Below are 16,263 nucleotides of genomic sequence, written 5' to 3'. Positions count from 1 at the left end.
CCCAGCTCTTTTTTGTGAGCCCCCTTCAATGTCTATGCCTTTCCTAGACACACAGGTGTCCCCAACTCCAGAGGAGCCACCTCTGTGTGAGCCAACAATTAAATGAACTAGAGATGGCTCTTGGGCACCTTAGGGTGTAGAGAGAGAGATGAAGGCTCCTGACCTGGACTGGAATGGGGACAGGGAAGCAGAGTCAATAAGACAAAGTGAGGAGACATTTCTGAGAGCTTCCCGGAAGAGTATATATTCAAAAAGCAATGTTTTGAGGGTCTGCTAGACATTGTCCCTTGAGCCTGGGAAGTGAAGAGTCGTCTTCCTGTACAAGGCAGTGCCCTCAGGCTGCCTTGTTCTGAAATGAGGCCTCTCGTGTGAGAGTCCCCAGGCCTCTCAATCTCACCCAGAATTCTTTCTGTTTACCTCATCCTTCATGGTATACAGGGGTTCAGAGCCCCACCAAAGGCTCTGACCCTCACTGAGTACAGTTGTTAGTTCATCTGGATTGTTACATATCTGTCAAGCACCCTTGAAAAGGTCTTGTAGGTCAAGGCCACCTGAGAGGAGTTCAGGCCACCAAGGATGATGGAGGGTTCCTGGGCACTGGGGTCAGTCTGCTAGCTGTGCCTGGGAGACCTCTGGGAACCCTGGAATCCTGTGGATGTCCAGGGAAACCTATTGTGACACAAACTGGCCAGAGAAGGCTCATCTGCCTTCCTCTCGGCGTCACTCAGAAGGGTTTGAGTTCAGACATGTTTAACCCACAAGCTCTAGATTTTCCTGCCGTGATTTTCGACAATGGATCTGGGCTCTGTAAGGCAGGACTGTCTGGAGAGATTGGGCCCCGTCATGTCACCAGCTCCATTGTGGGGTACCCAAAGTTCAAGATGCCCCCAATGGGAGCCAATCAGAAGAAGTATTTTGTTGGAGAGGAAGCCCTCTACAAACAGGAAGCCCTGCGCCTGCATTCCCCCATCGAGCGGGGTCTGGTCACAAGCTGGGATGATATGGAGAAGCTCTGGAGACATCTCTTCGAATGGGAACTGGGTGTGAAGCCCAGTGAACGACCAGTGCTCATGACGGAGCCCTCCCTGAACCCGAGGGAGAATCGGGAGAAGACGGCAGAGATGATGTTTGAGACCTTCGAAGTGCCCGCCTTCTATCTCTCAGACCAGGCTGTGTTGGCGCTCTATGCCTCTGCCTGTGTCACAGGTCTGGTGGTGGACAGTGGGGATGGGGTCACCTGCACTGTCCCTGTCTTTGAGGGTTACTCCTTGCCTCATGCAGTCAGCAAACTTTACGTGGCTGGCAGAGACATCACGGAGCTCCTTACCCAGCTCCTCCTGGCCAGCAGGAGGGCCTTTCCATGCCCACTGGAGAAGGCCCTGGTAGATGACATCAAGGAGAAACTATGCTACGTGGCTCTGGAGCCTGAGGAAGAACTCTCTCGGCGGGAGGAAGACATCTTGAGGGAGTACAAACTGCCCGATGGGAATGTCATCTACATCGGAGACCAGCTGTACCAGGCTCCTGAGGTCCTGTTCTCTCCAGACCACCTGGGCACCCATGGCCCGGGGCTGGCGCAGATGGCATCCAACAGCATAGCCAAGTGTGATGCGGATATACAGAAGATCCTCTATGCGGAGATTGTCCTGTCAGGGGGCTCCACGCTGTTTCAGGGGCTGGACGACAGGCTTTTGAGGGAGCTGGAGCAGCTGGCTTCCAAGGGAGTCCCCATCAAGATCACGGCACCCCCTGATCGCTGGTTCTCCACATGGATCGGAGCCTCCATTGTCACCTCTTTGAGCAGCTTTAAGCAGATGTGGATCACCGCTGCAGACTTCAAGGAGTTTGGGGCATCTGTGGTCCAGAGACGGTGCTTCTGAAGGAGTCCGTGCTCCCAGTAGCTCATGAGGAAGTGAGCGTGCTCACGGCTTTAGCACCATTTTCAATAAAAGATGAATGGTCAAGCACTGGGCTTGCCAAGTTCAGTTCGTTCTCTGAGGTCGCAGAGTTGCTTTGAATGAGTGTGAGTGTGTGTGCACACACGCTTATGCATAGGTGTGTTCACTTGTGCGTGGGTGCCTGTGTGTGACCTTGGGTATCCTCCCTCTAGAGCAGCCTTGTGTAGCAATAGGATGTTAGGCTCTTTGGATTCTTTTCGGGGGGCCCACCACCCAGCTCCTAAATGAACTACACACTGAGTCTTATTATTCATAAATGTCCAGCCTTAGCTTGGCTTGTTTCTTGCCCATTTTTTTAACTTATATTATCCCATCTACCCTTTGGCCACTGTGTTTTTCCCATTCTCTTGGGTCTTTAAATCTTACTCTGTGGTTTGCTGTGCAGCTCGGTGGCTGCCCCTGATGTCCCCCTGCTCCTCCAGCTCCTACTCCAAACCCCTTCTCCCAGTTTTCTCTTCACATATTTTCTCTCTGCCTGCCAGCCCCGCCCATCCTTTCTCCTGCCTTGCTATTGGCTGTTCAGAGCTTTATTAGATCATAGGTGTTTGAAACAAAGTATCACAGCTTCACAGAATTAAGCAAATGCCACATAAACAAAAGTAACACACCTTAAGATAATGTTCCCAACATCCTTGCTTTTTTCCCCTTCTTTTATTGATTTTTTTAAGATTTATTTTACGAACCAACCACAGTTTCCCCTCCCTTCTTTTCTCCTGTTCCCTCCCACTACCGCCTTTCTACTCACCCCCATCCACATCTCAGAAAGGGTAAGGTCTCCCATGGGAGTCAACAAAGCATGGCATACCAAGTTGAGGCAGGACCAAGCTCTTCCCGCCTGCATCAAGGCTGAGCAAAGCATCACACCATAGGGAATAGGTTCCAAAAAGCCAGATCACGTACCAGGGACAGATCCTGATCTCACTACTAGGGGCCCCATGAACATACAACGGTCACCCACATTCAGAGGGCCTAGGTTAGTGTCATGCAGGCTCCCTAGCTGTCGGTACATGTGTAGTGATATTTCATTTGTATTTTAGTAAATAAAGCTCGCCTGAAGATCAAAGAGTAAAACAGTCCCACTGGTCAGCCTTACAGACCAGGCAGTGGTGACACACACCTTTAACCCCAGTAGCCACACTAGTTTGTCACAGAAACTGAGCAGTAGTGGTGCATGCCTTAAATCCCAGCCCCAGGGAGGAATAGAGGATGGGAGGAGACAGCTCTCAGACACAGTCTTATTCTGAGATTCCTGGAGAAAGAATCGCCATTTCAGACTGAGGTAGAGGTAAGAGCAAGTGGCTGTCTCTTTCGTTTTTCTGGCCTTCAGGTTAAACCCCAATATCTGTCCCTGGGTTTTTATTCGTTGTGCTACCGCATGTCAGCTCCCATGAACTCAGGCCGGCGGCTGTCTCTGTGGTTTCCCTGTCATGATCCTGACTCACCTTGCTCATATAATCCCTCTGCCCTCTTTTCACCCGGACTCCCGGAGTTCTGCCCAGTGTTTGGCTGTGGGTCTCTGCATCTGCTTCCATCTGGGTGAAGGCTCTATGATGACAATTAGGGTAGCCACCAGTCTGATTACAGGAGAAGGCCAACTCGGGCACATTCCCCACTATTGCTAGGAGTCTCAGCTGGGGTCATCTTTGTGCTTTCCTGGAAGTTTCTCTGGCATCAGGTTTTCCCCAACGCCATAATGGCTCCCTCGATCAAGATGTCTCTCCACTGCTCTCCCTCCCCGTCCCTCCCCAACTTGGTCATCCTGACACCTCATGTTCCTGCCCTTCATCCCCGCTCCTCTTTCTCCCCTCCCTCGACCTGATGTTTACCCAGGAGATTTCATCTATTTTCCCTTTCGAGGGTGACCCATGTGTTCCCTCTTCAGATCCTCCTTGTTACCTAGCTTGTCTGGGACTGTGAACTGTAGCCTGGTTATCCTTTGTTTTACATCTAATATCCACTTATGAGTAAGTACATGCTGTGTTTGTCTTTCTGGGTCTGAGTTACCTCACTCAGGATGATTTTTTTTCCCCTAGTATCATCCATTTGCCTGCAAATTTCATGATTTAACCACTGAGTAACACTCCATTGCATAAATTTACCACATTTTCTTTATCCATTCTTTGGTTGAGGAGCATCTAGGTTGTTCCCAGGTTTTGGCTATTATGAATAATGTTGCTATGAACATGGTAATTATGGTTTCTGAGACAAGAGTCTCTCCTTGGGACCTGGTGCTAGCCAATTAGGCTAGGCTGGCCAGCCAGGGTTTCTCCTGTTTCTGCGTTTCCAGGGCTGTGTGGCAAGTTCTTTACCAACTAAGCCATCTCTCTAGGCTCCTAGCAGAATCCTTCTCAACTTTGTGCCAGTTCTATCCACACCCCTTGCCCCTGCCCTTTCTTTTGAGAGAGCCCTGGTGCTGACCAGCTTCAGAAGCCAAAGGCTCTATTCAGAGAGCTTGGGGATGCATCTTCTAGATGCCAGGTAGGACTGAGAGCTTGTCAACAGTCAGTGGGAGGCTGAGAAGCAGGTCTAAATGCCACTCGTCCTGAAGGTTCAAGGAGCCCTCACCTGGAGGTTCTTGCTGGGCAGGGCAGGGTTGTCCTGAGGCCAGGTAGCAACACAGTGTGGAGCCTCTATCCTTTGCCGGGGATGGTAACAATAACCCTGGGAACAGATAGCAGCATTTTAGGGTTTCCTACACCACCATGGGTGACTGTGGTTTGTTTTCGCGTTGAAGGATGTTTATAGCATCATTGTTTGGAGGCAAAACACTGGAAACAAAGCTAATGGCTGAGAGTAAAGTAATGGTTGGATAGCTGATGTGTGAAGGGAATTTCCACATGTATTTGGTGACTTTCCTCCCAAACATAATTGGCAGAGAAATAGAAAATACAAAGAAATCCTATGATCCCCATTCTTCCTGCTTCTGGGTGTGAATGTGTATGTACAGGTGTATATTCATGTGTGTCAGTCATATACAGGGAAGCCAGAAGTCAGTCCTGGGTATCATTCCTGCACAGACCATCCACTCTGCACTTTGAAGGAGTCGCTCATGGATCAGCCTGGAGCTTACTGCTTAGGCTAGACAGGCTGGCCGTCGAGACCCAGAAAGAATCTTATGTCTGCCTCCATAGCACTGGGGTCACAATGCACACCTCCATGTCTGACTTTTAAAAAAAGTATTATTTCAGATTTATTTTATACATGTGAGTGTTTTGCTTGCATGTATGATGAGTACCACGTCTATGCCTGAGGCAGGAGAAGTTCAGAAGAGGGTGTCAGAGCCCCTGGAACTGGAGTTATGGATGGTTGTGAGACGCCAACGTTATGTGACAAAACTTTTTCTATGGGGATGCTACACACAGGTCTACTCACCCAGGAAGGGATCCCACAACAGACCAAAATATTTATCCCTCCAAGGTCCAACTTGGTGAGCCATGAGTTTTATTTGGGTTGCTTACAGAAATATGGATGAGGGGTTATTTACAGGAGCAGAAAAGACTCAAAGACAGCTACATCACTAAAGCCCACTCCAGCATGAGTGACAGATCACAAAAGCTGGCGGCCTGGAGCACACGGCACAGCCTGTAGGCAGCTCAATGGGTTAGGGAATGTTCTTTCCAAGTGACTCAGTTGAGCTGTCTGGCCTTGGGAATCTTCTTTGCAAGACGTCTCTCAGCAGTCTTTGCTTCTTCCTCTGGCAGGGAGGGGCTTAGTGAGTTTGGTCAGATTCAGGGACTTCCTGTGGCCATTTTGAGTTGTCTACATCCCTGCAGTACAAAATATTTTAATCTCCAGGAAACTGCTACACAACTGTGTTAGTGCTGGGAATTGAACCCATATCCTCTGGAAGGGTAGTTTATACTCTTAACTGTAGAGACATCTCTCTGGTCCCTCTGCCTTTTTATGTGAGTGCTGGGGATTAAATTTGAGTTCTCATACTCAAAGTATAAATAACGTTATTGACTAGACTATCTTCAAAGTAACCTCAATAGGCTACCCCACTCCTTTGAAAAAGCACTTGTCTCCAAAATATACAAAGGACATAAGAAACTTGACATCAAAAGAACAAATAGTCCAATAAAAAATGGGGTACAGACCTAAACAGAACTCTCAACAGATGAATCTTAAAGGGCTGAAAGACACTTAAGGAAATGCTCAGCATCCTTAGCCAGCAGAGAAATGCAAATCAAAACAACTCTGAGATTCCATCTTACACTTGTCAGAATGGCCAAAATCAAAAACACTGATGACAGCTTATGTTGGAGAGGATGTGGGGTAAAGGGAACACTCCTCCATTGCAATGGGAGTGCAAATCTGTACAGCTGATTTGGAAATCAGTATGGTGATTTCTCAGAAAATTAGGAAACAATCTACCTCAAGATTCATCAATATCACTGTTGGGTATATACCTAAAGGACACTCAATCATACCACAAGGATATGTGCTCAGCTATGTTCATAGCAGCATTATTTGTGATAGCCAGAACCTGGACAACAACCTAGATGCCCCTCAACCAAAGAATGGATAAAGAAAATGTGGTACACAATGGAATACTACTCAGAGGTAAAAAATAATGAAATCTTGAAATTTGTAGGCAAATGGATAGATCTAGAAAAACCATATTGAATGAGGTGACCCAGACCCAGAAAGACAAATATAATATGTACTCACTCATAAGTGGCTTTTAGACATAAAGCAAAACAACAGCAATAACAACAAAACCCCTATATTCCACAACCCAAGAGAACCTAGACAACAAAGAGAACCTAAGAGAGAATACATGGATCTACATAGGAAGGTGAAAAAGACAAGATCTCCTGAGTAAATAGGGAGTGTGGACATCACGGGAGAGGGCAGAAAGAGAGAGGGGAGGAAGGAAGTGGAGCGAACAAAAATGTATAGCACAATATAAACAATAAAACTGAATTTTCTCCCAGACATAGCAAACTGATGTTCCTTTGTATAACTGTGGTGATATGTTGCTTGTAATCTAACAAATAAAGCTTGTCTGAGGATCAGAGTGTGGAGCAAACCACTAGTTAGCCATAGAGGCCAGGCAGTGGTGAGAGCTATAAACGTTTTAATCTGTCTAAAGGAGAAACAGAGCTCACACAAGGTGATCTGAGCACTTGGATCCTTTAATTCCAACACAAGGCAGGTGGAGACAGGAGTGATATGGATGAGCAGAGAGAGGACCATAGGCGGGAGGAGACAGGAGCTCAGTGCAGTCTGAGGATGCAGTCTGAGGATGCAGTCTGAGGATACAGTCTGAGGATGCAGTCTGAGGATGTAGTCTGGAGATGTGGTCTGAGGATGCAGTCTGGAGATGTGGTCTGAGGATGCAGTCTGAGGATACAGTCTGAGGATACAGTCTGAGGATGCAGTCTGAGGATGCAGTCTGGGAGATGCGGTCTGAGGATTCATAGACAGGATCGCCCCTTCCATCTGAGCACTGGTAGAGGTAAGCCCTCTCTAGTGGCTGACTGCTCTGCTTTTCTGATCATCAGCATTAACCCCTATAGCTGACTCTGGGTTTTTATTATTAAGAACAATTAGAATTCATGCTACATACATGTATCATTCATCTTAAAAGGAGTTTTCTAAAGATAAGGGGACACACTGCAGAAGGGGACCTGTAGGGGCCAGTATAGTAATCGATGGTTCTCATGCATAAGTCTTAAGTCAGATGAGCTGATACTCCATGCACAGACAGGAGGGATGTCCATATTTGGGATGAGAGGAGGGTGTTTCATGTGTGGACAGTATCTAGTGTCCTATATTCTGCAGTGTGTTCTACCTTGGGGCTTGACTGAAGCACCTTCAGATCTCAGCTGCTCCTCTAGAGGACAGCTCAGGATTCGGGAACTCCCAGGAGCAGGTGCCCTGAGTGACTCAGAGGCCCAGACTCATGCTGGAGACGAGGCACAATTGAAGCAAGGATCTGACCAAGGTGCCCCTCCCCCCATACACCATCAACCATGGCCCATTGCACAGCACAGCCACCACCCGAATATCACAGTGTTGAGTTATTGTCCCGAGCAGTGTTAGGTTGCTTAGGTTGCTGGCTCTGCCTCTGCCACCTCCATGGTACCCTAAAATCCCAGCACCCAATTCGGGTTCAGAAGGAGATGGAGATAGGGTGGTTCCCCAGATGCCTCACCAAGGTAGGGCTGGGGTGCAGGACTGAAGGTGCAGTTGATAACCACAATGAGGACAGTGTGCCAGTGGGCAAGCAACTACACAGGTAAAGATCAAAGCCTATGGACACTGAAGCTACACCAGGCAGAAGGATCCTTCCCAGAGCCCCTGGAAGGAACAAACCAGGTTTGACCTCAGACTTCAACATTCTCATGGGTGAGGAAATTCTCATTCGTGAATCTGCCTGGTTGGGGTCCTTTGTCATGGCAGCTAGGGTGGTTCACTGGCTGCTCTTCCCCCAGAACTGTCCTCCACCCGGGACTTCATCCTCCCAGGATACCCATGCTAACAAGCCCGGCCCATGCATTCATTCATTCACTCCCTCATCCTTCATTCATTCACTTCCTCTGACCCAGGAATCCAATTCTCACTCATCCACTCATTCCTTATGTCCAGCATCATCTCACAGCCATCAGAGGAAGCCCACAGTTCAAGGGATGGGTGTGTCAGCTGTGGGTCCCCAGGAAGCAGAAGAGGAGATGGGGAGAAAGGAGCCAGGAGGCCGGTCAGAGAGGCTGGCTGACTGTGCAGGTGTCAGAATAAGCCCTGGGAAGGGCAGAGCAGGAATTCCACGTCCCTCAGTTGCTCTCCTGTGTAGCGCTGGTGCTGAGGGGGGGGGGTGAGGTGAATTCCACGTCCCTCAGTTGATCTCCCTTGTAGCGTTGGTGCGGGGGTGGGGGCGGTGTTCAGACTCTGCACACCTGTGAGGGCCAGATGCTGTCCAGATGTGTGCTGTGAGAACCAAAGAGCCCCAGGTGTGAATTTCTTCTGGCCCTGAGCCTTGGCCTCCTACAAAGTTTTAATACCCCAATGGGATGTTTCCAGGGGCAGAAGAGCTGCGTGTGAGGAAGAGATGGTGTGCCCACCAGGGGCTTGGCGACCACTTGTTGCATGCAGGGTATGAGTCTGAGCAGCCAGTACTCTGTCCTTTTCTGGAACCAGCAAGAGACAGGGTTCTAATGATTCCCCAAGAGCCACAGGGTAGGGAGAGTCTCGGGCTCCAAGTGCACACCTGTCCCCTTCCACGGCTTCTTTTTCTCCAGGGCAGTAGCGCTGGGCAGGACTCTGGGGACTTCCAGGCTCCCGGTCCTTTGTGCTAGTACAGGAATCCTGTCCACAAAATGAATCTAAACACACAGTCCACCTAATTCCTCATGAGGGAGCTGCTTAAGAGCTCAGCCTGGAGCTTGACAGTCCAACAGAGACAATCAGAGCAGCATGGCCAGGAAGCCAGGCCGTCCTGAGGGTCCAGCATACATGTGGTGGCCAGGACCTCTTCCCAGGGCTGTCCCTTTCAGATAACCTTGCTGACTCCATACTGTCTCAGAGGTGGCTTCCATTCTTTCTAAGATGTAAGAAACAGCTATCCCCAGTGTCCTTGGCTGCAGGAGGAACCATGGCTCTGGGGCCGGCACTTTCCATTCCTCTCCATGGTGATGATTTACACAAGACCAGAGGTCCAGAGGGGACGGTGGGCTGCACTGGGGCTGGCTGAATCTCTGGATGCTGATCTGGCTGGTTGGTTTCCTTATGTGGGGTATGGACGGGCTTCCTGGACCTCTATATGTTGGAAAACTACGATCTGTCTATCCACTAATTCTGAGTCAGCAGTCTGATGTGCCCACTCCCACGCCCTGAATAGTATCCTGTGCTTTCTTTGTTCAGTGAGCATCAGGACTGCTCCCAGCCTCTGGAGACAAGTCCAACAGCTCAGCTAGCCGGGACCATCCTCTCACCTAGCTCCAGGAAAGAAACCAAAGCCAGTTCCAGTCTTGCTTTGTCATAGGTAGAAACCTTTGTAGCCCACAGAAACTGACTACAGGGTGCCAGGGTACTGGCAGCTCCCTCCTGCCGGGCCCTGCCCAGCTGTGGCCCTGGCTGTCAACAGGCCACTTGTACACAACCATCTTTCCCTGCTGACTTGGTAATCGCCCCCTCTATCTTTGTCTTTTCTACGGATGCCCACGGTTTCAGCCGTGTGTGTTAATCCCATGCTCTGTAGCAGTGTTTCTGAGCACTGTCATCGGATAACAATACCCCAGCACAGGAAACAATGTGAGTATTGTCATGGCTGGCCTTGGCTCTGAGCAGGAGAAATGTAAGACGTCCCCAGTTATCACACCCATGGGGAGGAAGGCTGGGCTCCGGCTTACATGAAGACATAATAATTTTCTCCCATTATTCAAATCTCCTATTTCTCTGGCTCCACCTTTTGGCGGCAGCTGCTGCGATGTGAGGGACCTGCATATTGGGACATCTTCACACCTGGGCCAGCTGGGCTGGGTCCAGGGACCCACAGGGACCAGGGAGACCGATGCTGCTCCCAAGGTTCCTTCAGGGACCCGGGGAAGCAACAAGGGCACCCAGCAGGTCATTTTCTGGATCTGTTCCCTCCCCCCCCCACACACTGTTGTCTCTTGACACAGGGCCCACAGTGCTCTGGCAGAGCCAATGATGACGTTGAGCTGGGAAGAGATGTGATCAGTGGGTGGAGGCAGCAGCCCCTCGCCCGCCTACACCCACAAGGGCCAACTCTGGCCAGAGGTGACTGCTCTTGGCTCCTGGAAGCCAAGACACCATGTGGCAGTGCCAGCTGCTGCAGGGTCAAGAGGCCCAAGAGACCCTACCCGAGCCTGGTGGGGCTGGGTACCTCCCAGGGAGGCCACTCCACCCAGCGAGGGCTGCCCAGGCCTTACTGCAAGGAGGGAGCCAGGGTAAGCAGATACCTCACCGTTATGCAACCCAGGGTCTGTGAGTATGGGCTGCCTGCACTGGGCCAGCCAAAACAAGCACCATCCCGGCTCCCAGAGTGTGAAATTGTCAGGCCCAGTTACACAGGGGAGAGCGAGTGAGGGCCGGACACCAATTGCAGAGTCTTCCTTGGAAGGGGCAGCCTGCGGGGAGGTCTGGCCCACTCTTGAAGCCAGCCTGGCCCCACAGTCACCCCAGCGCCTCGGGGAAGGCAGGAGGTCTCTTCCAGAGTCTTCTCCTCTTTCCCCCAGTTAGAGAGGGACATTTCACACACAAACCCTGTGCATGGTGTGGAGGGGGAGGGGACAGCGATGCTTTTGCTCCCTTTCTTTGCCCTGGGATTGTGCGGTGGGTGCCGGACGGACGTGCCTGGCAGCGAGAGTTAGAGATTCCCACCGGGGCCAGCTTGCCCGAGGTGCTGACAACCTGGCTGTCACCGGAGATTCACCAAGCAGGGCTGACACACATGTGAACTGGAAAACCATGACTGACCTGTTTCATTGCCCAGGGCATCTTAGAGGCAGTTAGGGCTGGGAGCAGTGTGACTACCCCATGGTATCGGAATGGAGGGTCCGGAGGATGCGCTCACGTTGCCTAGAGGAGCTCACCAGTGAGAAGCTTCTGGGAAGGTGTGAGATAGAGAAGCAGCAAAGGACCCTGTTAGAAGAGAAGATACAGGGGCTGAAGGGATGGCTCAGTGGTTAAGAGCACTGACTGCTCTTCCAGAGGACCTGGGTTCAATTCCCAGCACCCACATGGCAGCTCACAACTGTCTGAAGATCCAGTTGCAGGGGATCTGACACCTTCACACCAATGCACATAAAATAATGTTAAATAAACCATAAAAAATATTTAAAAAATAAGAAGAGAAGATACAAACTGTCTCCAGGTACCACCCAGGGTTATCAAGAGGTGGCACACACGGGGGGCGGGGAGATGTTGTGTGACAAAACTTTCCTTGGAGAGATGGTCTGCATGTCTACTCTGGGAGCCCAGGACAGACCTAAAAACTGATACCACCGAAGACCAAACTGATCAACCATGAGTTTCACTAGGGTTACTCACAGGGGCAGAAAGGACTCAAAGACAACAATATCACTTAAGCCTGCCGCAGAATGGGTGACAGATCACACTTGGAACCTGGAGCACACTGCACAGCCTGTAGGCAGCTCTACAGGCTAGAGAGTGCCCTTTCCAGGTAACTCAGTTGATCTAAACCTCTTCCTGGCAGCTAAGATGGTTTTGTGCTTCTTCCAGACAGCTTCTTCCAGAGACTCTTCTCTGCAGCTTGGCTCTTTTGATCTGAGGATGACTCTCAAAGGCCTTTATTTCTTCCTTTGGTAGGGAGGGGCTTAGTGAGTCTGGTCAGTTTCAGGACCATCCCGAAGCTCCTTTGTTTACCTTCCTAAGGGCTTCCCTGCAGGGTGAAATGTTTCAGTCTCAAAGGAAACTGTTACACAACAAGGGGGCGGCATATTCCTGATGCTATCCCTGAAGAAAGTCTACTTTCAATCACTTTTATACCTCAGGCTGAGACTGATAGGCAGACAGAGGCAGCTGCGTGGGAGGCCCTGCTCCTGAGCCTAGAGTGTGACGATCTATTAGGGGTGGGGAGAGTAGCTCAGTCTCGAAGGAGCAGGAACTGCCTTTTATCTCACAGGAGCTGGGAGACCGTGCCCTATAAAACTCATCCCCAGGAACATAAATCAGAGAAGAGGAAGTGGGGCTCTAGGAAAGCCTCAAATATCAGCTCTTGCCAGTGCATGTAGGGGGGTAAGAGTGATAAACAGAAAATCCTGTGCTCAGGACAGGCTCCTCTTGCCGATAGCTAACTAAAGGCATCCACAGCCAGCCCACCCTGCTGATGTCCCCCCTCCCACCCCGTGCCTGCATGTTCCTGCCTAGAACAAGGGACTGGCCAGAGAGATGGAGCTATGACAGTCCTGGCTGGAAGCTGGAGGGGAGGGAGCCTGGGGTGGAAAAGCAGCAATCCCAGGCAGACCAATGCTGGCAGGTAAGGACAGGTGGCACCTCCAAGCCAACTGTCCTTACAAAGAACCCTTTGAGGTTAGGCAAAGGGCGCTGATCATTTCCAGGCTATAAACTGCTCTGAGGAAGAGCAGGGAGCCTATCAACCAGCTCTTAGTCAGCCGTTTGACTCTCTAGCACAGCAGCCAGTGGCAGGGTGACCATAGCAGGAAGTTCTCTTCAGAACCTTCACAATGTCACCAGGATCTGACTGCTCCGGGCACTGTGTGAGGGTGACCTGTAGTGGAAGCTAGGGGCACAGACTGTCCCCCATTCTCTTCTAGCAGAGAGGGGGGCATTCTAAGTGACCCCAGTCCCCCTGCTCTGTGTTACCCAAAGCCTCTTGTAATTGGAGGACTTTGACAATCAGCAGACTTAGTATCTACCCACCCGGCCAAGGCAGGGTCCAGTGTGTATCTTAGCCATGGGAGAGATGGGGCATTAAAAAGGCAAAGCTGGAGATGAGACCGGATACAAGGCTCTTGAGCTCAGACAGCATGAGAACCTTCCGAGGTAATGTTGATCTCAGGTAGCCTGACCCACTGCAGGTCCTTAGGCCGGCTACCTACCAAGAGGGCAGTGGTCCCCTGAGTGGCTCACAGATTTAGAGCCCTGTCCCCTGTCTAACCACTCACAGACACAAGTGCTTGACTTGGAGGACATACCCGCTCTCATTGCCTCTCTCAGGGTACATCCTTGCCGGGATAGTGTTTTCATAGGGTCTGTGGACCCCTATCCCTTATTGAGGGACCCCCATTGCCTATTGAGGGTGCTCAGGAGGATGAGTAGTCAGACTTCATGCCGAGCTCTGGACTGTCCTCCTGAGCAGGCAGGTGTACCTGTTCAGGTCCAGTCAGCCGCCTGTATACCCCAGGCCGGGCTATCTACACAGCAGGGACTTGCTGCTTCTCCTCTGGTAGGATGGGCAATAAGACAGGAATGTAGTGTGTGTGGGTAGGGGGTGGGGGTGAGGATTCAGATTCAGCAGCCGAAGAGTTTCACCTTTAATAGAAACACATGCCAAGGATAAACTGACCATACCTCCACCTGAATGACAATGTGATGTTGCCCCTCCCCCTTTCCTATCCCTCTGGGAGGGTCCTGACTATTTTCTATCTGGTTCAGGCCTTATCCCACGAGACTGGTGTGCTGTTTTTTTTTTTTTTGAGAGAATGGTAGTGAGGCTGAATGTTTATGTGATCAAGCCTACATAAGCCCTGCTTTCAGCTCTACCTCTGCCCTTAGCTGGCCACATGGCCATCGCATTTCCAGTACATGCCCTGTCCTCAGAGAAGGTGTCCTGAGTCCTCTCAGCCAGCCAGTGGGCTCTTCTGTTCCTGCAGCTCCAGGGCCCCCAGCTTGAGCTAACTGCCCATGCCCAGAGGGGTTATATGTTAACAGCTGCATTTTATTGTTTATTATTTCCTTCTTTATTTTTGTACGTTGCATGCATAGGTAAATGCTGTACCACTGAATGGTATCCCAGCCACAACATTGTCTTTTGTTTGTTTAAAAAAAAAAGACCCCTTTTCACTCAGCTAAATTCCCAGGGAGATGGATATGCAAGTCCCAGGCCTTAGGAAGCAGAGCAGACCTCTTCCCATCAGCCAGGTGAGTCTATCAGGGATGAAAGATGATATCCACACATTGGACTAGACAGTGGTTTGACATTGCTGTGGAGATCTTTAAAGACATTATCAGCACTTGACTCAGTAGTCTTTGAGTGAAGCAGGTGCCCCTCTGTACTGTGAGTGGCCTCAGACCATCAGTTGAAGGCCTCAAGGGAAATGGCAGAGGCTTCTCAAGGAGGAGGGAATTCCACCTTCTGACTCCAGACTGTAACCTCAGCTCTTCCAGGGTTTCCATCCCAGCCCACCTGCCAGTGTTGAAGTCACATGAGCCAGCTGCTTGAAATAAATCTCCCATTGCACCTGTGCAAACACACACACACACACACACACACACACACACACACACACACACAGAGGGTATATTCAGATCATAGTACATACATGTAGGCAAAGAGGCCTGCATACATGAATATGCATGCACACACACACATATGAGTAGATTCAGACAAAACATACATACATGAATGTATCCAGACTATAGCACACACATGAAATATAGAAACACAGAGAATGCACACACATTATAAAGCGCACACACAGGCAGGCACATGGGCATGCGTTTGTGTACACACACATGTACAGACATACACCATGGTATAAGGTTACAGCTCATACATGAATTATGCAGGTCATAACATACACATATGCACATAGGCACAAAGCATACATTAACACACTTGCATACTTGTACATGAATTTATGTATATATCTATACATGCACAAGTTTGTGCAGACTGTTACACAAGTATGTATACAAAAAATAGCACACTCTTTGCCCTATAAATCCAGCTTGGTTTTAACTTTGGACTCTTTGAGGAGGAGTCTCACAGTGTGGTCCAGGCTGGTTTTGAACTCACGGCCATCTTCTTGCTTCGGCTGCCTGAATTTGGAGCTTATAGGTGTGACCAACCAAGTCTGACCCCAGCTAGGTGTTCTGAAAACTAGTGAAGGAAAAGTGGGAGTCAGTCTCCCAAAAACACAAATAAAAATTTAAATCCTCCCAACCAAACTGCAGCAAAGGCCAGACTTAGAATCAGTCCCAGGTTGCCAAGAACACCTGGGTCTGGGGCTGGCTATGAGCCATGTGGCCAGAAAGCAGCCTAGTGACTTCTTCACCTGCCAGACCTTGGTGTCTAGAGTGGCTCGTGTCTGGCTCGAGGGCTCCCAACCTTCCCTGGGCCTTTGCCTGCTCCTTGGGATGCCCTGAAGGTGCCAGGGTTCAGTGAGTGTTGTAAAGTGTGCATGTATATGTGTGTGTACATGTGTATATACATGCATGCATAAGCATGCGAATGTGTTCATGCAAACATATCAGCAGTCACACATGTCCCAGGAACATATGCACATATGTAAACACCTATACATCTGAGTACCCACATGTACTGGCAAGTGAGCATGCCCATTAGTGAGCACACGGTACAATATACACATGTAGCCACACACACACACACACACACTGTAAAACAGCATCTCCATGCCTGAGTCCACCCCACCTCTACCTGGCCCCTAGAGAACTCTTACACAGCTGTGCAGATTAAATGTGTGACTTTCCAGGGGTGGTAGATGTGCGATACTTCAAAGTCCAAACCCAATTTTACAGAAGCAGAGCCCCTTGAACAAGGCCTGGGTAAGATGGGGAGCCTCTCTGGAGCTTAGCGGAAGAGGCTCCCTGGAGCCTGGATGTGTTAATCCTTCAA

General features: G+C 50.0%; 1 protein-coding gene across 1 annotated transcript; it reads left to right on the top strand.

Annotated features, from left to right (window-relative positions):
* The first annotated feature begins 746 nt into the window (after positions 1–746).
* Actrt2 (actin related protein T2) lies at positions 747–1,880 on the top strand. Its single transcript, XM_075946733.1, has one exon. The coding sequence runs from the start codon at positions 747–749 to the stop codon at positions 1,878–1,880; it is 1,134 nt and encodes a 377-aa protein (XP_075802848.1).
* The last annotated feature ends 14,383 nt before the right edge of the window (positions 1,881–16,263 follow it).

This window comes from Microtus pennsylvanicus, chromosome 13 (assembly GCF_037038515.1).
Source record: "Microtus pennsylvanicus isolate mMicPen1 chromosome 13, mMicPen1.hap1, whole genome shotgun sequence".
In the NCBI taxonomy this organism is placed as follows: Eukaryota; Metazoa; Chordata; class Mammalia; order Rodentia; family Cricetidae; genus Microtus; species Microtus pennsylvanicus.
Note: the sequence above shows the minus strand (reverse complement) of the source record. Positions and strands in the feature narration are given on the sequence as shown.

Excerpts from the sequence above, each read along its gene's own strand:
- Actrt2 (XM_075946733.1), top strand. The coding sequence starts at position 747 with ATGTTTAACCCACAAGCTCTAGATTTTCCTGCCGTGATTTTCGACAAT.